Source organism: Ciona robusta, chromosome 8 (assembly GCF_009617815.1).
Source record: "Ciona robusta chromosome 8, ASM961781v2".
In the NCBI taxonomy this organism is placed as follows: Eukaryota; Metazoa; Chordata; class Ascidiacea; order Phlebobranchia; family Cionidae; genus Ciona; species Ciona robusta.
The window spans coordinates 7,472,111-7,492,720 of NC_143242.1; the positions used below are offsets into that span (position 1 = coordinate 7,472,111).

Sequence of the window (20,610 nt, forward strand, 5' to 3'; positions counted from 1 at the left end):
AAAAAAAGAAAAAGGAAATATTACAAGATCAATCTTAGTGTATAGTAGGATGGGGTAAGATCGGAAAACTTTAGCACATAATATACAAATATCCTGATCGTGTTTTAAACAATTAACAGCGGTCTATAGGAGTCGCGAGGATACAGTTTTATATTTCTTTGATTGTTTTTTGTTTACTACCAAATATATAACAGCATACCTTCAATATATAACAGACAGTATACCATAGTTGGACACAATAAATACCTGAGGGTCCAGCAATCATACCTGAGGGTCCAGCAATCAGTACAGCGACATCTAGTGCTTGAAACTTTGAGATAATCTGAATAATTTCCCTCGCTGCCGTTGAGTCCACAAAACTCCACATGGTGGCGTCCATGATCAAAATGTTGAAGCCGAGGATCGAGTACGATGTTTGGTTGTTTATTATTTCTGTAGTGGTTTTAATACAAACATAAAAGCCTCTATATATGACGTAGTTGTCTTCATTTTTTGGGAGAGTTTAAAACTATTTTGGTTGTTTCCTTTACTTTATATATATATATATTGTATGTGATTACTATGTATATGGACGTGTCTGAATGTATATATCATATAGATACCGCACATATATTAATTTATATATATAGGGTGGTTTGTTCAAACCTACACTAACTAACCTTCAGAAACAACTGCCGATCGTCGTCTCACATTTTCATCTTGTTCCTGAACCTACAAACATAGGGGTAATGTTAGAGTTACTTTAATATAAGGGTCAGGGGTGTTAGTGCATAACATTATTGTTAGCATTAGGGGTGGGGGGGTGTTAGTGAATACCATTAACATTAGGGGGGTAGGCGTTCCACTACTTACCCTTAAGCTGTCCACACGCGTTGTAGTGAAGGCTGGCTTTGGAATCAAATTCTGTAAACAAAATAAAATGTATAAATCAACCCGAGCACAGTTGTTTGGCGCATGCCTCTACCCAAGAGGTTACAGGTTTAAGACTCGACGCTGCTACCATTGTGGTCGTATGTGTCCTTGGGCAAGACACTTGACGGCAATTGCTCCAACCTAGTGGTCACTAATGAGTTGTCAAAATTATCAGCATTACATAAAAAGAATTTTACTGTTAAATTAAAACTATTAAAGAAGTGATAAACCATCCTTCAAGCTTGTCAATACTTACCATCGTGCTTTCTAATTCGTTTCGTGTCTTCTTTGCTTTTTGTAGTTTCGCCAACACTGTGCTTGGGTTACAACTATATAATATATTGGTATGGTTATGGTTGTATCTAGTATCTAGTATAATATATACACTAAACTATTCAGATTTCTTAATAGATCTTTTTATAAAGTTTTAATAAACTTTAATAAATTGTCATATGTTATTGAAGTAGTATTTTAAGTATTCGATACTCTGGTCTAAACCCCAGGTCCCACAGCATGCCTCACTGTAGGACCTCACACATATAGAATAGAATGTGCATATACAATGTTGGGTTATGGGCCAACTCTGGTCTAAATCCCAGGTCCCATGGCATGCCTCACTGTAGGACCTCACACATATAGAATAGAATGTTCATATACAATGTTGGGGTAATGGGCAAGTCTGGTCTAAACCCCAGATCCCATGGCATGCCTTGCTGTAGAACCTCACCCAAATGAAACAGAAGTATTTTATACATTCTTAATTCATAGCTATAACATAATAGTATCTGTCATGTATCGTATAACGTATATATTTTTAAACACGTTGACAAATATTTGCTTTGATAAAACATAAATATGTTGCAAAAAAATATTTATTAGAATAAGTTACCCCACAGCTTTGTAAAGTGAGTTCCTGAACGCGTCTTTGTTTGTAAATGATATTGAGTCAGCATAATGAAAGATTTTAACCCCGGGTATTTCATAAGCATCTTTGTACTTCCTTTTATCAGCGTATATATCAGTATACATGATACGACCAAGCACTGCATGCTTAGGGTGTTGGATCCGATACACAAGGGCAGCTATAGCCGATACAACACCAACTGCAAGACCAAGATCCACCCCAAGTGCGATGACTGAAGTACAAGTCACGATCCATATTATCTGTGGAGAAGTTAAAGGTTTGTCACCTTGGTATGAGGGGTTGGAGTACCAGCCTCTTATAAATAAAAGGACACAGACTTGGCACTGCACCATTGTGGGTGTTAAGTTACCATTGTTTTATTTCATATCTAATTTGTATGTGTGGTGCCCCTCCCCAATCATGTGCATTATGTTCAGCATCAGTGATTTTGCCTTCTTCCTTTTTCTGTCTGGCCTCCTGCCTGACCTTTTTGGTCATTCATTCTAAACATGTGCTTGTGTTGTGAGGTGCTCTATCCTTGGGAAAATGGGGAAAAATACCCACAATGGTTAAAGCGCTTGCTTCTGGGCCAGAGGATACGGGTTTGAGGCTCGTTGCTGCTACCATTGTGGACGTATGTGTCCTTGGGAAAGACACTTAACGCAAAAAACAATCCCTTAACAACAATTACTCCAACTCAGTGATCAATTGACCTTTTACTATGTGTATGTTATTCACATAAGGTATCATATTAGATTCCAGGGCATGCATGTTATTTTATGGTAACAACATCAATTCAGGTGTTTGAAAATGGTCAATCCTGAGTTTAGAACCGCACTCACAAAAGTAGAACACAATTCATTCAATATAAACAATACACCAACTTACAAAGTCAATCTTACTGACTCTCCACAATTCCTTGAGGTTTCCAAACTGCATGAACAGACTCTTCATTGCAACGATAATAATACAAGCAAGTAGGGACTTGGGCACAGGTTGAAACAAAGGGGCAAGCCATATAAGAACAACAAGCATAAGGATGGAGGATAAGATGGCTACCAGTTGGGTCTTTCCACCTGGAGATAAATGTAAAAAAGTGAATTGTGTTTACTTCATTAATTGTTTATGTGTCATTCTATATGGGTGATGTCCTACCATCTGAAGTTAGCGTGACTGGCACTAGTCTTAAGTAAGTTGTGTATTTCATGTTTGATTTCCGTTCCTATTGTAAATGACATTCTATCTAAAATGTGCAAAGTCCTACAAAAGGCACATTTGCATTAATTTATATGAGAAAGGTTTGCTATTTAAGTCAGTTTATTATATTATCCCCACACTCAGGGTGCAAAAACCCATTAGTGAGAACTGGGTTGGGATGTGGGCACCCTGTGATGTTTTGTATAGTAAGCACCATCACCTTGAAACCTGTGACAGCCCAGTGATGTACATGTTACTATTATAATATTTATTTAGCACTAATAGCAAGTGTTCTTCCTCTGGCAAATTTAACTCCTATTAAACCAACCAGTTGATTCTTGTATGGCAGTTCTTGATAATGAAGCTGCAACAGCGAACGAACTCAGGAAAGCTGGGATTGTGTTGCAAACACCAAGTGCAAGGATTTCCTGGATAAACATCATATACTATATTATTTTGTTTATCTTTTTTGAATTAATTAGTTTTGCTGCTAATTATTGTTGTGTTTTCATATAACATAAATGATTTTAAACTTTCCGAATACAGTAGCGAAGATCAGGTAAATTGAAACAACGAAGGGAAAGGGAATTGGCAGCAAAACAACAGTCGTTAAAACTCGTTCCAGGTGAGTTTGTGTCCAGATATGGAGCAGGAATGAGGTGTGTGAAACAGAAAAACAAATTTTTATAATGACTTTCGCTGCCCCGCCATGCGAGAATAACAAAGTTACATACGTGGTAACTTGAAAGCTGGCACGAGGTGTATGAAACAAAACACCTGTGTTATAACGACTGTCGTTTCCCCATGATGCGAGGATAAATAAGATACATACGTGGTACTTGTAAGCGGGCACGAGATGTATAAAACAGAACACCTGTGAATAGCAACTGACGCCAGGATAAATAGGTTACATTTCTTCATTCAATGCATGTTCAATCCAGATGTCATACCTTCGTACCCACCTGATTTGCATCAATATCATATCCATGTTTGTCAGAATATATTTTCGTCAAAGACAAAGATATTGCAACGCTTATGAACGCCATGATTAAACAATCGGAGATTATTTCTGGCCATAAATGAATGTAAGTGGGTGTGGAAAAGCTGGGGAATCTGGGAAAGGAAAATAGAAGGATTATAGGTGCCCTTCGAGTGACATTGTTAAAATACGCACATATTTATAGTTGTCAAACACAGAAAACCTCATTGATTATTGTGATGAATGCAATCATTTTTAGAATATTTACAGAATTCTATAATCGTATCCTATAAAGTCCAAAAGATTGTTGTTAACTGTTAAAAACATGACTTGGTTGAAACTATACGATATTATGTGCTAACGGTATCCTACTTACCCAACAGTGCTATATAGAACAGAATATTAGTTAATCTTGCTGTAAATATTACAAAGAAGAGCCATAAACAATTAAACTTACCCAGTAGGAATAGTTTTGACGATATTAACATTATAAGGGGGGTCATCAAAGTGGCAAAAGTAAGAAATCACTGTTGCTATGACGACGAGTATCAGCTCAATTGGAATCGGGATGTTCTTTAGTTCTTTCTTGTATCGGTCGTTGATATATTTCACAATGATGAGTATCGGTACGGATATTACACATATAATAATGTCAGTAACATTCGCATGATACAGGTTTGACAGGATGTCACCTAAAGTCTGTGAACATATAAAGCAGGGAAGTTATATAGATATAGACAATGCATGTTTATAAACAGTGGCACAGCCAGGGGGGTTTAGGGTGTCGCAACCCCCCCCCCTCTTTTACACAAAAAAAATAATTCATTAAAAAAAAGTTAAAAAAAAAAATTTTGAAAACTTTTTGTTTAAAACCCCCAACTTATTTTTTTTCTGGCTGTGCCACTGTTTATAAATGTAAGACAAATTATTGCATAGTTTCCATATTGGTATAGTGCAGTCAATGAAACCGGCACAGTATTATGCACTTGTTAGTTTTATTCGAATGGCAAAACCGCAGCAGAAAACTAAAACGGTATAAATCAAACAGTTTAAAACATATTCGAGTTATTTATAAAATGCATTTTAAATATTTTTGTCCATGATATTGCATTCTCCAAAATGGCAGTTTGAGCTTCAATGGCAATTATGATGAGGTGAACTTCATATTTGTACAGTGACATGCAAAAGTAAAATACACGGACTTTCTAAGTCATACTGTTGCGTTCATTGTAATTCTGGTTGAATAGAAATCTTAGTCATTGTGACTTTGGCAATACACATTATATTCACCAACAAAGTTACATATGTGGTAACACGTAAACACGATGTGTATGAAACATAACACCGGTGTTATAATGACTTTTGCTGCGCCATGCAAGGATAAATTATATATAATGTAACTCGTAAGCGAGTATAAGGTGTATTAAACAGAACATTAACTGCCGTTGCCTGTCAAGCGGGGATAAATAAGTTACATACGTGGTAACTGGAACAGAAGAATTATCATGAATAAACCTTAGTCACCATGACTTGTAAGTTGGATAATCTCACCTTGAACAATGCAAACGCGCCGCTGTGTTTGCCAACTGACTTGGCGAGTCCGAACATATATTTTAACTGGGACATCATGACGTGGAATGCAGAGCCGGTGGTGAAGCCTTGAATGACGGGGTCCGATAATAATGTGGTGAGAAACCCAAGTCTTAACATGGCCATCAGTAACTGTGGGGTTAAAATGGTAAAGGTAATACATACTATACTCTAATGTATATGGGTGAGGTCCTACAGCAAGGCACGCCATGGAACCTGGAATTTAGACCAGAGTCGGCCGATTACCCCAACATTGTATTTGCACATTCTATTTTATATGGGTGAGATCCTACAGTGAGGCACGCCATGGAACCTGGGATGTAGGCCAGAGTTGGCCCATTACCCCAACATAACAGTAAAAGATAACAGAAAGTTTTTATTTCTCCGCCAATCCAATTTAAAAAAGGTTTACAAAATGTTTAAACCCTTTAAATCTGCTTTATTTTTAAACAGAGAATTGATGTATTTAATATAGCACAGAAACACACCCAGTAAAATCTTGTTACAAGGATACACTGCCTATGCAAACAATGCTAGCATAAAATTTCTTTAAATATTTGCTGTGTGGTTTGGTATTTGGAGTGGTAAACATGGTTTAACTACTTAAATAAGTATAAACACTTATAAAAAAGAAACAATATGCACAGCCTTGTGCAAAAATAGGCTTTTCTGAAAACCATTAATTATCATAAACAACATTTCTTCTGACTATTCTAATTCTACCAACATTTTGTCTGTTTTTAAACTAGAGAATTAAATACATATATATATATAATAAACCAATAGTTTGTATAACTTAATCACCTGCATTAATCCCACCAACAAGGTAGCGGAACTTGCAACTTGTACTTTCTCTAACTCTCTGTTTGATAAGAAATCTTCCAAATACCAACTTCCATTAATCACATGGTGGTTGGATTCATCTGGTGAAAACACAATAACTGGTAACATAATTGGTAAGAGCAAAATTGCAAAATACTTTTTCTTTACTAGTTTGTATAGTCAGCTACAGAACCTCATCAATCAATATGACAAGATTAATTAGGCATACTAAATATTAACGTATTACTACATACTACTACTTTTAAACCCACATACTAAATTAAATAAAATTAACCGTGATAAAGGCCACATAGATAGTAGGGGTGTGCTGAAGTTGTAAAAGCTCGGGTTTGCTTCAACGAAAAGCTTAGCAAGAGCCCAAGCACCTATGACGTCATTAAGGAGAAAGGCGTACGAGAATACGTTTCTGTTGATTCAAAAAGCAGCACAAACAAAAATAATACAGAACACGTAGTTTGTGGTTAAAGAGAACACAATCATACTTTGTGTTCGTTTTGTAATTTCCAGTGTTGCAAAAAGTAAAATTCATATAAAAAATCCCCAACAGATAGGAGTAGGACACCAAATGGTTTTGGACGAAGTAGCTAATTAAAAGTAAGACTTAACATACGTGACAAAAACACTTTACACCACATACCAATAAAAACATATTTTTCATCCACTTTGTTCCAATCTACTTGTTCCCCGTTAACGAGAACCATTGACCCATTCACTGCAGTTGTAACATCAGGGACATAGAGATCAACCAAGTTTTGAATCATTAAGCAAACTACAGCCATCGTGCCTTGGAATAAACAATAAAAAATATTTAAAAAAACAACAAAAAATAAACAATATAAAAAAACAATAAAAAATAAACAATATAAAATAATAAATATAAACTATAAATAAAGTAAAGTAAAATATTAGTATTTATAAATTAACTGTGATACAAATAAAGTAAGCGTAATAAAATATGAGAGTCTGGCACTGATCTAGCTCATAAAGTTGGATAATACAGACTTTGTTTTAACATTCATTTTATGATCATTTTCAAATTTACATCTTGTAACTGGGACTTTTAAGAATCTAGCATTTTGATTGGAATTTAATTTCCTATAATTCTATAAAAAGTTAATACTTTTCTTTTGTTTATATCGAAATCAGCCAAACTCACAAAAAAATATAATATTTAAATGAATTAAATATTGAAAATATTTGAATTAAGAACCCAACTAAAAAATGTCATGTAACTGCATCTATATTTAAAAACAAGCCAAACTTGCATGGCAACAATAGAAATAATATAAATTATTTATTGAAAATTAATTATTTGAAATAGTTAGTTTAACTTACCTACTGATGTATGTTTGGATGTTGAAAACACAAACCATAAAAGAACAGGAAAGAAGCAACTGTATAATCCATATACTGGTTGTACCCCTGCCAGTAATGCATATGCCATACCTGGACGATACAGTTATGTTATTTGAATGTAAGACCAATTTATGCTCGCATGGCGGTGCTGACAGTCGTTATAGCACAAGTCTTCTGTTTTATACACTTCCTGTACAACATATATTATTACATCATACAGTAATACTAATTACAACATGACCAGATACAGAAGCGTCAATACAGTATAGCACCTTGGTTGAAACGAACCACTGCTTTTAAATGTCCAATACACAACATACACAACATATACCTTGTGGAATCCTTATAATCCCAACCGTCCACCCAGCAATACAATCACCAACAATATATTTCTTTTTATATTTCGGTAACCAACCAAGCACGGGAAGGAAACTGACCAGGATTCTCCAAACTCTGTGTACAATATTTAAAACAAAGTTAACATTGTTTAGCTGCACATATATGTATAGTAGGGTGGGGTAAGATGAGCCACCTTTAGCACATAACATCCACATATCCTGATCATGTTTTTAACAATTAACAACTTAATATGGTGAAATTTATGCTGTTTTGTGAGTTCAGAAGCCATGTTTTTAGTTTGGTACTTTTACAAAATTAAACTTAAAAGTGTGGTCGTAGTATGTATACTGTTAACGACTGTTGTTTTTCTGGTAATTCTATTCTTTATTTTTCATTTGTTTTGCTATCCTATTTGAAGAAAATAATATGTGTTTATTTCTTTACCAAATCCTTTATTACCTTGCAAAGGAGCATTGCATTTGTAGTCGAAACCATAGTTTTAATCGCGAGCAAAGATTCAAATTATTTTTCTCAATAGTTTCATAAGTTTGTTGAAATGTAGAACTACTGTACGTCGGTCTAGATACCAATACGGTATTCTCCATTTTCGGGTGCCTTTACCTTCGCAAATCTCTAGCAAGCTACATATAATACTCCATCGTAAACTGCAGTTAATAAACTACGACTGTAGTGTAAACAAAAAAAAAGTGAATGTTGACGTAGTGTTCTTGGTTTCGGTAAATCTCCCTTAAACAAGTAAGGATAGAAATCCTATAACAGTCGGGGACAAACTATAGGTAAAGTGAAGCCACGGTAAAAAATGTGTCGTGACGTCATATCTCATCTTTATTGTGATGTCATTATACACGTGGTCTATTTTCGCAGACTAGTTTTATTTATTTTATGCTTAAATCTGTATCGCCCACGTGCGAAAAAAATATTTAATATGCTCTGGCTGTCTTAAGAAAAATAAAACTTTTAGAGTACTTGATTTATTTTTAATAAGCAGACACGTTGAAATCAATTTCACGCAATGCAAATTTTCACAGAACGAATTATAAAACACACTATCAAATATACTGGAACGTCGTATAGCATATACTTCTGTAAAATAGAAACAGGATTAAAATATCTTCATAGTTTATGTGGCTGGCGTTGGTGGAAAGCCACTACGGCACGACAAGCCCCCAGCCTATGGTAGTGGGTTTCTACTCTGGTGAGAAACCCTTTGCTGGATAGACCTTACCCAAGCAAGGTTAAACAAACCATTAGACAAAAATAGTAAGGAACATACCAACAAAAAGACAAAAATAGTACAACGAGTGCAGCGACATACATGTGCCAAACATGCAACAAACACAACAGCTCAATCATACAAAAAGGGGGCGTGGTTCAAAAATAATTAACGCGGACATAATCATTGAAACATCTACAAATAAAATATGGTTCAAATCCTGAAGGATAATCATCTGCAGTGTACACCATATTGAATGTCCGACCGCAAAGAGTCGAAGCCAACAACAGCTCTGCATATCTCGAGTGCTTATTAAGAAAACATCTTGGTACCGCGATACTCTCGTCGTATCTTCACACAATATAATATCGTCCGGCTGTTACGCACTGCATCGACCGTTACGACATACTGTGGCTGTTACGAACCGCAAAGCGGCGACGTCCACGTAACAAACCCGCAGCTGTAACGTAACTAAGCCGACCGTGACGTAACCGCACCGAACGCAGGGTCATGACGTTGCTGACCCACCGTATTGACGTGACGTAGAGAAACTGTGACGTGGCCATCATCACAATTACGCAACGTGACGTCATGAGGACGTATAAGATACTAACTTTAACAAGGTGGGGAAGTTTACAGTTAATTTTTAAATAATTAAAACATGGCGGGTGATTGTTAAACTTAAATGGGGAATATTATAATGCGCGTTAATATTACTCGAGTATATGTGTACCAAGACGGAGTTCTCGCAAAGCAAACCGAAACAATACGGAATCGCTGAAGGATTTGATCTTTGTAGACGAAGTACTCAATAGAGTGTACAACAACAAAATCCGATCCAGCAAGATGTTCGCCATAGTTTCATTGCCTATATTTCATAGACATGCAAAATGCACTATAATAGTGACTGACTAAAAATAGCTGGCAACATTAGGTCCAGCAGAATAAGAATACAGCAGCGCAGACAAGACACACATACAACACACAACTCATACTTTTAATACTTAAACCTCAAACTGTTTATCCTTTTTTGGAGTCTTCGTCTTTGCTCTTCGTCTACAAAACAAACGTGATAGGTACGTCACAATATCTTATTACCAAAGCTTATACACGGACGATGCAAAAAAAATATTACATTTCCTTGAATTTAAAATACAAAGAATATAAGTGGGGTAAAGGGAGATGGGATAGTAAACAAAAAACATTCAAAGGAATGTAAAACCGTATCTTCACGACTCTCATAGACCGTTGTAATTTTTTATAAACACGATCAGGATATTTTGGTATTACGTGTTAAAGGTGTCCCATCTTCCCCACCCTACTATATCATCTAGTTATAGAAACCAGTTTTACAAAATAATTTGCTGTAAATAATATAATAAACAGTAATCATATACAATACCTTGCGCTTTCCTTCTGCAGCGTATTCGCCGACTTTTCTGCAACGTTATATTTGGTGATTACTGATTACGTATTATTACGTCATAATTACCTTCATTCTTCTTTCATACCATGGCCCGCTTGATCCTCTGTGACGTCACATACCATATTCTAAAAACAAACATTTTAAAATCTTGATATGAAAAAAGTTTTTGACGAAAAGTGAACTTACGAAGTGGGTTCTTCTGTTGCGTCATCACCACTTCGTGACGTCACATCATCGATGTTTCTAGAAAAGAGCTTATGTACGTAATAATGCCAATTGTGATTTATACTTTACCAAATCTTTGATCTTCTTGCTTCGCGCTTATAGCGCAAATATAATTAGAGTATACAAGTAATGTGCCTTGCGCCTTGCGCCGACGCAAAACGCGCATGCTGGGGCCCCATAAAAAAAGGTCGCGAAACGCACGCGTAGAACAAACCGCATTGTGACGTGGCAACCGGCGATGACTGTAATATGACGTAATAAGCGCAAACAATAGCGAAGGCGACGCGGTAATGATGCGATGATATTTAGGCTTTTTATATGACGTAACGATTGTGACGTAAGCGGACGGTACGTTGCGATTGACGTTTGTAGTGACGTAATAAAGAATCGTCGAGCAATCTGAAAGAAATGTTAAAGATAAAATAAGTTAATGTTAAAAATATTTTAAACGCAAGGCACAATACTATTCTAAAGTTAATAAAGTGTAGTGTTTAAAATACCGATAAAGTAGTACTGTATATATATTAGTAATATTCTAGTATAGTAAGTAATATAATAATAGAATAGGTGGTAATGAAATAGTCGGTTAATTAAATAGGAATACTTAACTTCAGTCTTGAAATAAAATCCCAAATTAGTTGCAGAACCAACTTCATCTAAACCAGAGTCCGTATACTCTGATCTAAACTGCAACGTTGTATAAAGACGACACGTTGGAAGGTGAGTGTTTTGTAAGTGGCGAAAAACGGGGGTAATCAACGTTTCTTACGCCTTGGAACAAAAAATGTGTTGCAAGTGTTTCTCACTTTATTTATTTTTCATCCCCGAAAAATTCATCGAAACGGATGGAAATCGGAAACATTGTTTCAGTGGCAATTTGGGCAGAATAAGGATTTTTTTTAAGAAAAAAATGGCCTTTTTCCGACAATTTTTTTATAGATTTACTCGTTATAACATATTTGTTGTGATTTAATACGAAAACGTGCCTTGACAAGATAGTAGTTTTATTTAAATAGAAAATTCCAAAAATAAATATTCAACTCCAAAATACATTCAAAAAGAGCAAAAATGGCGGCTCGCTGGGTATTTCCGAGACGTCACAACTGTATTTCCCTAAAGCTCGTGTTGTGTTGATTGGCGTAAGTTTATTTATAGTTGTCGGTAGTGTGATTTTTCATTGCATATTTTAGTGAAAAAGTATCACGTTTTGCAATACCGGCTAAAATTTGGGCTTATAATTTGTGGTTAAGTACGACGGAAACTTAGAAAAATGTCGAAGACACATCTTAACTTAAAGTCAGTGTTTAACAAGGAGAAAACCTTTCGTCCTAAGAAACATTTTGAACCAGGAACTATAAAATTCGACCTGCACAAAAAAGCTCAGGCCAGTTTACGTTCAGGTAAAACATTATTTTTGTTGTCTTGATTAGTAACTGAAGGATACTGGTTTCCATACTGGCGTATGTGTCCTTGGGCAAGACATTTAACATACATTGCATTGTACCAACCTAGTGGTCACTGATTCGCCCAGTCTGCAAAGTATGGCAGTTCCTGACGAGATCTCGCGCGTGCAAGACGGTTATTTTTCGCGTTCGCGCGTGCTATCATTAAAAATCTGCGTGCAAAGCATGTACATTTTCAAGCCACGTTAGGAAATCTTACTTAATTTAATACGTATTTTTTTCTTTGTTTAATTAATTGGCGTGCGTAGGACAAATTGTGGCGTGCATAACCGAAAGTCTGTAAAAAAATCGCGCGTGCACCTGCCATACTCTGCAGTCTGGTGATTCGCTATGTCTTCTTGGTGCTGAGACAATGGGCAACTCTGGAATGAAGCCCAGGTCCAATGGGCAATGGCCTACCTCACTGTAGGACCTGACCCATACAAAATGTGAGAATATAATGTGCATAACTACATATACAATGTTGGAGTGAGGAGTCAACTCTGGTCTAAATCCCAGGTCCCATAGCGTGCCTCACTGCAGGACGTAACCCATATAGAATGGAATATGGTACTAAACTTGAGTTACTAATATATGATGTTCTATCTCAGGTTTGGATTTGAAAGCTATTGTTGTTCTTCCATCTGGTGAAGATGAAAATGATTGGATCGCCGTTCATGTCGTGGATTTCTTCAACAGGATCAACTTGATTTACGGAACTGTGTCCGACTTCTGCACAAATGAGGTGAGAAAATATGCATAGCGATGCTGTAGTAGTCCTTGCCTATGGACCAGGGAATACAGGTTCAAAGCTGGCTGCTGCCACCGTATGCGTATGCGTTCTTTGGAAAAGACCTAAACAGTTATTGCTCCAGTCACTAATGGGTTGCCACTCGCCATGGGACAATGGTTAGAGTTGTAGCCTTTTGACCATTGGAACCGGTTTGAGGCTTAACTCTGTTACCATTGTAGGTATATGTGTCCTTGAGATACATAATAATTGTGTGGGACCCAATTCCACCATTGTAAACTAGAATATATAAAGGTATTCTAGAAATACAGACTGTGGACCATTTCATTTAAGTACAAATTGTCATAGTTTGTTGGCACTGGTACGGTTGGGTGTAGGTTATGTACCCCTGAGGCATATACTTAACAGTTGTGTCTTATAGCTACCCAATGTACCTGTTTGTAAATAAAATGTTAAAGATTGACTTTAGAAATAGAAAATGTGGGCTAGACCTAGGGATGCACATTACAGAATAATTAGGTATTCTAGGATATCCTAGAATACTTTATTTCGAATCTAGAATTCCGAATCTAGAATTTCGAATCTTTTTGTATTTATAGAAAAAAATTTTTTTTTTTTCAAAATTATTAAGTTTCAAAAATTGTTGATATAGTTTATGGGATGACTTGTAATGACATCATTAAACAGAATACCGAATCCCATAATTAGATTCGAATACAAAAGGATTCGAATCTCACGGATTCGAAATTCTGTAATGTGCATCCATAGCTAGACTATTTTCTTTATTTAAATTTAAACCTATTCCTTTAACAGTCATGCCCTATGATGTCCGGTGGCCCCAAATATGAATACAGGTGGCAAGACAATGATAGATACAAGAAACCAACCAACTTATCAGCATCTATGTATGTTGCTGAACTTATGCAGTGGATTGAACATTTAATTAATGATGAGGCCATCTTTCCCACTAAAGTTGGTGAGTGCATCGTGGATTATTGAATGTAACTTATTGATTCTTGCATGGCGGGGTAATGACAGTCGTTATAACACGGGTGTTCTGTTTCATACACCTCATGCCCGCTTACGAGTTACCACATTGTCCACATATGTAACTTTTTATTCTCGCATGGCAGGACATTGACAGTTGTTAACACACAGCCTACACAGGTGTTCTGTTTCATGCCTGCTGTTAAGTTACCACGTATGTAACTTTGTGAGTGATTACTTTAATTTGTTGCTGACAATTTAAACAACCCAATAGTGACCACTGGGTTGAAGCAATTGCTATTAAGTTTCTTGCCCAAGTAAACATACTAATAATCTACAATATAAAACTGTATAAAGTAGAAACCATTATACAGTACAGTAAATATGGCTTGAATTATGTTCAAAAAGCCAAGCAACGTATGTTCAAATTAGTAGCCCAAGCTAATTACTGGTGTATGGTAGCACGTAACAGGGCATGGATAATTATGAAAGTAAAATAACATGCTTTATATCAAATGTAATATAGATTGTGTCTTGTGTGGTTACCCATGGTATGTACTGTATATTATATATTAAAATGTATTGGATATTCTTTTCTTATCAGTTTAATTTATTTCAGGGACTCCTTTTCCCAAATCCTTTAAAACCACTTGCAAGAAGATATTGACGCGATTACACCGTGTGTTTGTACATGTTTATATTCATCATTTTGACAGAGTACATGTAAGTGTAATGTTGGCAGTCTAGTTTGTGTATATATATAGCAGGTTGGGATAAGATGGTCCATGTTTTAAGTCCATTTTTAGTAGTAAATTTAGTAGTAAACAAAGAATATTTACAGAATTACACAACTGTAGAGCCCCATGGCTCTAAAAGTGCAATACTATATTTAATATTTTCTACAAAATAATTGAAATATTGTTGTATTACATAGCTTTGCATATAATGTTTGAAAAGTGTAAACACAATTTTATAATTAATAAATGCAACACTCTATATTTGTTGTAAATGATTGATGAGACTATTTAAAGTTAAATCTCTGGTTTTATTCCAATTAACTTATTTTGTGGAATAAATATCAGTGTTGATAAAGTTTTCCATTGAATTTCCACTTTCATACAATTTCTATACCAGGAAATAGTCTGTATTACCCACGGTGTTATACTATGGCTGGTAATTGAAATATATATCGTTATATTAACAGAGCATGGGGGCTGAAGCGCATATCAACGCTTGCTACAAACATTTCTTCTACTTTGTTAAATGTTTTGGACTCGTTGATAAAAAGGAACTTGAACCATTGGTAAGATGTTTACAGTAATCTACATTTTACACACATAGTATTGTTAGGGGTGCCTGGCATAGGCGCCGAACCTGGGGTGGCAGGGTGTGCAGGTCAACCCCAGAATTTACACTGTTTTGCCCATTAGAATTACACATTTTGAAAAATTGTTTCATTTTAAGTATCACTGCCTTCCCTGTAAGTATTTGCACAGTTTTATTGTTTTATTTTGGGAGTCACTCATTGTAGGACAAGGTGTAACTATATAGTTCAGTGGTGGTTAAAATATAGGGCAAGCCCTGAATTAGAAATTGCCTAACTACAAATGGTTTAAAATCCTGGTTTGTAGCATCCTGGGTGTTCAGGTTACGGGCCAACTCTGGCCTAAATCTCAGGCTCCATGACATGCCTCACTGTAGAACCACACCCATATATAATAGAATGTGCATATACAATGTTGGGGTAATGGGCCAACTCTGGTCTAAATCTCAGGTCCCATGGCGTGTCTCACTGTAGAACCTCACCCATATATAATAGAATGTGCATATACAATGTTGGGGTAATGGGCCAAATGTGCTTAAACTCCAGGTCCCATGGCCTCACCTATGTACAAATATTTATATACACTGTTTAATATTAAAGTATGACACGGCCTACTCGATACACAGCCTAGTGATGAAACAATGGATTATAATGGCCATTGTTCGCGTCAATAGGCCTCTCATTTTCTGAGCAGTTTACGTGTATTCCTAGGCCGTGTACTGAGTAGGCCATGAGTGTAACAATAAGTAAAATAATTCAATTTCACATTCGATTCCTTTGGTATTACTGTATGTAATACATTCCATTCAATATTGAATATTTGTCCACTGGGATTTGACCGTTGTATAATGTCAGTGTATTATATAGTATTATAAAGTGTATTACCATATACCAATGTATCATCATGGTGCATCACTTGAAGTATGTATGATTTATATACTGATGACTTAAGCTGTAATTTATCATTGAGTGTTGTTTATGACAATGCATTATAGGATAGTTTGTATTATCACAGTACACACACCAACGAATATATTATAATGTAATATTATTACTGTTTTAATTTATAAACTACATGAGTTGTAGTTTATCATAGCATGACAGTAAACATAGCGTGACAGTAAACATACAAACTCACAAACATAACGCCCGCAAAGTAAATATGGTTTATTATATTATCTTACAAAACTAACAAAGTAACTATCTTCACTGACAAAGTTATTTAGATTGATAGTAACTTTGTTGTAAATCCTATAATTTATTTGCATCAAATATTTTTATTTTATTTTAAACCGATAAAAAAATAAATGTAGAAAAAATAATGTTTTATTTTCTTTGTTGTTTTAAATCATAGAAAAATAATAGAAAGTGTATTTTTTTCAATGCAACCTAATGAGGTAATGTAATATAAGTGTCCTGTAAATTTATGAAATTTAAAATAAATACACCTAATTATTTATTTATAAGTGTCTTGGTATCTGTTTTAACTATTAATTAAATTCTAATAAAGTTGATTTCTGTTTCACAGAAAGAGATGCAAGCAACAATATGTCACACATAATAACATTATGACATCATACTGTTTATTGACGAGTGCATAAACTGCAGCGTGATGTCATTTCCTGCTACGTCGATTGCATCATTTCCTGTTTAAAGGTGTCCGGCATGAGTGAGTCAAACATGACATGTCAATTCTCAGCTAAATATAAACGTGGACTTTTATAAATCACTGATTAAAACTCTATGTCTATGCAGTAGCTGACTCACACGCTGGTCTGGTTTATTAAAAGCATTGGTTATAATAATGCAGCTCTGTGGTTCGTGGTTCCCAAACTGTTTTTGTTGCGAAATATTTGAAAACGTTTCCTGATTTGCCGCGCAACAGGGACATAAAAATTAATAATGATATTTATTACCAAAGTTATATTCGTTAATCCAACAAAATAGAATATTATGCGATAGTGTGGACTAGCGAGTTTGGTAGAATACCAAGATTTGTATAAAAACACATTTAAAAATAACATTTAAATATCGAAACAAACCACAAGGGTTTCCCAACGGACAGTTTGAGAACCACTGCATTAACCTGTTATAGATTTAGCTAACTCAAATTAGCTTTGCAGTATATACTCTATTTAAATGATCAATCACTTTAAAATACTTTTTTCTTTCTGCCGAATTTTGTTTTTATTTCTTGCAGCCTATTGTCGCATTGTAGCTTTTTCCAGTGTTCACAGTTTTATAAAGGTTTTCTAACTGATCATTGGATTTTGCCATTTTGCATCACTGTAAATTTTTACATTTAAAAAAACTTTGTCAATTGTACTGCGAGTACCTTCTATATCCTGATCTGTTTTTGATACATTACATAAAATAACATACTTTTCATTGAGTTTTTACTAATTCTCACAAAATACGATCAAAATTCAAAAGATATTGCTTTAACAACATATACATATAGAACTGTAGGATAAGATGGGACGTCGTTAGCACATAATATTTCATATTTCCTGATCTTTTTTTAAACGATTAACAACGCTCATTTAGAGTCGTGAGAATACGGTTATATAATTCTGTAAATTTTCGATGTTTACCTACCGAATAAAATGTCCCATCTTACCCCGCCCTACTGTATGTACATGTAAACCATCTTACCCCAACCTATTTTAAACTGTAAATACCAATCACTAAACTGGTCAATCTACCAAGTACCACTATATGTGCCAAGGTCAATATTATCAGAACAGACAAACTACAAACTAAACTTTGCATGATTTGACTTGGGAGTTTTTTTACGGTTTTTGTCGTTATTATTGTAATATGCGTCAGTTTTATTTCTTCTGTCCTTTTCTCATTCCATGTTTTCACATAATATTGTGCATTTTTATTGCAACTGGCTTGTTAAGTATTGTAATTTTTTAGAACACTTTGTTTTTGAAGTTCTCAACAGTCATTGTGGCTTTGAATAATTTTTTTTGTTAAATGTATAATCGGTATTCTAAATAAACTTGATCGTGAATTTTCCTCTGTCAAATTAACAACCGCTAGATGTCAGTAGAGGGACTAGATTATATTAGAGCAAGGCACTGAACGGCAATTGCTTTAACCCAGTGGTTGTGAGTTGTCTAAAAAACCAGCCATTAAAAATTCTAAAAAAAACGCTTACAATGGATTTACATACGTGGTAACTTAGTAAGCTGGCACAAGGTGTATGAAACAGAACAACTGTGTTATAACGATTGTCGTTGTGTAAACGTTTTGCTGTCAACTCCCATCCCTTTACTATTTTAATTAAATATGACCTTTTTTGTTGTATTCGAAGGCCTAAAACAATCAAAAAAAGGTATAGTAGGGCGGGGGAAGACGGGACACCTTTAGCACATAATATTGAAATATCCTGATCGCGTTTTAAACAATTAACAACGGTTTATGGTAGTCGTGAGGATACCGTTTTATAATTCTTTGAATGTTTTTCGTTTACTACCAAATAGGACGAGAAAAAAAAATAGAATGAAAAAGTGTCCCATCTTCTCCCGTCCTACTATATGTTTTATATTATATTGCATTGTCTTTCGTCTTTTAGCGTGAGTCATGTTTCGGTCAAGTAATAGGAAACCCGGATTCAGCAATTGCATGTAAACCTATTTATGTATTTGCGTACTTGCTATATACGTTATGTATTACGTGCGTCAATGACTCGGTACATGACCGATCGATCGGTGAAGTCCTTTTGTTGGTCTTGTTTTGCTTCCTGTTTGTTGTAAATTAAACTCAATTTCCGTCCCACGCATGTACTACATAATATTTCCTAAGATAATGAACGTATATAACTTATTTATCCTCGCGGGGCGGGGTAACGACAGTCATTATAACACAGGTGTTATGTTTTATACACCTTGGCCTGCTTACAAGTTACCACGTATGTAACTTATTTATCCTCGCGCGAAAGGGACAACATCAGCCGTTATAACTTGGTTGTTCTGTTTATAAACTACGCTTACGAGTCAGATAAATTAATTAAAAACGTCCAAGAGAATGGAATTAGCAACAGAACGACAGTCGTAAAAAACATGCTCTGGGGAAAAAACTAAGGGACACTGTCAAATAATGCCTTATGCTAAAACCCGGAATACATTACCATTGGACTCATATTGAATTGTGCGTAGACCTGACACACAGACGATAAGGTAACGCCGTGTGCCAGATAAATGTATTTTTAGAATCCATAAAACTAAGTCCATTTGGATCCATTTGCTTTCGCATTTCCTTTATATCGAACAAAGCTGTCACTTGACATTTACTTTGTTACGTTTTTCTGGAACCGAGTTTTACCTATGTTACCACGATGGAAAAAGATCGATTTGAAATTCGTACAAACCGAGTTTTCTTTTTTACTTTTAGTTTATCTTTATCGTGTTATATTTTCGCGAATGTAATTTAAAATGACATTTTAGAATCGAAGGGAGAAATATTATATCTGTTATTTAAACATGGAAATAAAAGAATACATTTAGAACAATGTGTATATTAAACTGGGGTGTTCCTCTTTATTTACTTTACCTGTATCGTGTTATATCTTTGAAAATTTAGTGTAGCAGGGTAAGGGAGGATAAGACACCTTTCGTTTTTTTGGTTAAAACACGGGATATTTAAATTATGTGCTAAAGGTGTCCCATCTTCCCTGACATTACCATACAACCTTTTAAAATCAAAGAAATAAATAACAAATGTTGACCAGAATTTATTAAACCGTGGTTTTCGTGAACTGCGATCTTGTTATCAGAACAGTTGCCGCGTTACCCAAGCTTTTGGCTTCAACACCAACATATCTTCTCGCTGACGTAATCGTTTAGATTACAAGATGCGCCACGTCACTTTCAACATGGGTGGTGGCTTGAATTACGGCCCAAAGGCATTAACTCAGCGATTAAATAAGTTCTGAGTTTTGGATTTGGTTCAATAGCCACAGCCACGCTTTTATCTGACACTTTTACACAAGTAGTTTTCACCCGCAGCGTGTTTTAACGAATATCGTTTTGCTGCTAATTCCCTTCTCTTCGTTGTTTTAATTAACATGATCATCGTTACTGTATTTAAACAG

General features: G+C 35.3%; 2 protein-coding genes across 3 annotated transcripts in view; one reads left to right on the forward strand and one right to left on the reverse strand.

Moving 5' to 3' along the window:
- Window positions 1-8,837, reverse strand: part of LOC149732978 (prestin-like) — a 9,972-nt gene extending 1,135 nt beyond the window's left edge. The window contains exons 1-15 of one of the 2 annotated variants that reach the window (XM_089882556.1): window positions 8,580-8,837; window positions 8,113-8,234; window positions 7,761-7,871; window positions 7,063-7,209; window positions 6,387-6,505; window positions 5,544-5,714; window positions 4,450-4,691; window positions 3,976-4,126; window positions 3,342-3,441; window positions 2,705-2,892; window positions 1,802-2,076; window positions 1,169-1,241; window positions 853-903; window positions 660-711; window positions 247-432 (exon numbers count right to left, since the gene is read on the reverse strand). In XM_089882556.1, coding sequence (XP_089738682.1) covers window positions 247-432; window positions 660-711; window positions 853-903; window positions 1,169-1,241; window positions 1,802-2,076; window positions 2,705-2,892; window positions 3,342-3,441; window positions 3,976-4,126; window positions 4,450-4,691; window positions 5,544-5,714; window positions 6,387-6,505; window positions 7,063-7,209; window positions 7,761-7,871; window positions 8,113-8,234; window positions 8,580-8,725 — 2,134 coding nt within the window. In that variant the 5' untranslated portion in view covers window positions 8,726-8,837. The remainder of the gene's footprint in view (window positions 1-246; window positions 433-659; window positions 712-852; window positions 904-1,168; window positions 1,242-1,801; window positions 2,077-2,704; window positions 2,893-3,341; window positions 3,442-3,975; window positions 4,127-4,449; window positions 4,692-5,543; window positions 5,715-6,386; window positions 6,506-7,062; window positions 7,210-7,760; window positions 7,872-8,112; window positions 8,235-8,579) is intronic. The other variant, XM_089882557.1, reaches the window with a different exon arrangement.
- Window positions 8,838-12,108: 3,271 nt separating this feature from the next.
- LOC149732979 (MOB kinase activator 3A-like) lies at window positions 12,109-18,528 on the forward strand. Its single transcript, XM_089882579.1, has 6 exons — window positions 12,109-12,405; window positions 13,059-13,192; window positions 14,012-14,174; window positions 14,805-14,908; window positions 15,390-15,488; window positions 17,038-18,528. Exons 1-6 carry the CDS (start codon window positions 12,276-12,278, stop codon window positions 17,068-17,070), a joined length of 663 nt encoding a protein of 220 aa, XP_089738705.1. The 5' UTR covers window positions 12,109-12,275; the 3' UTR covers window positions 17,071-18,528.
- Window positions 18,529-20,610: the final 2,082 nt, after the last annotated feature.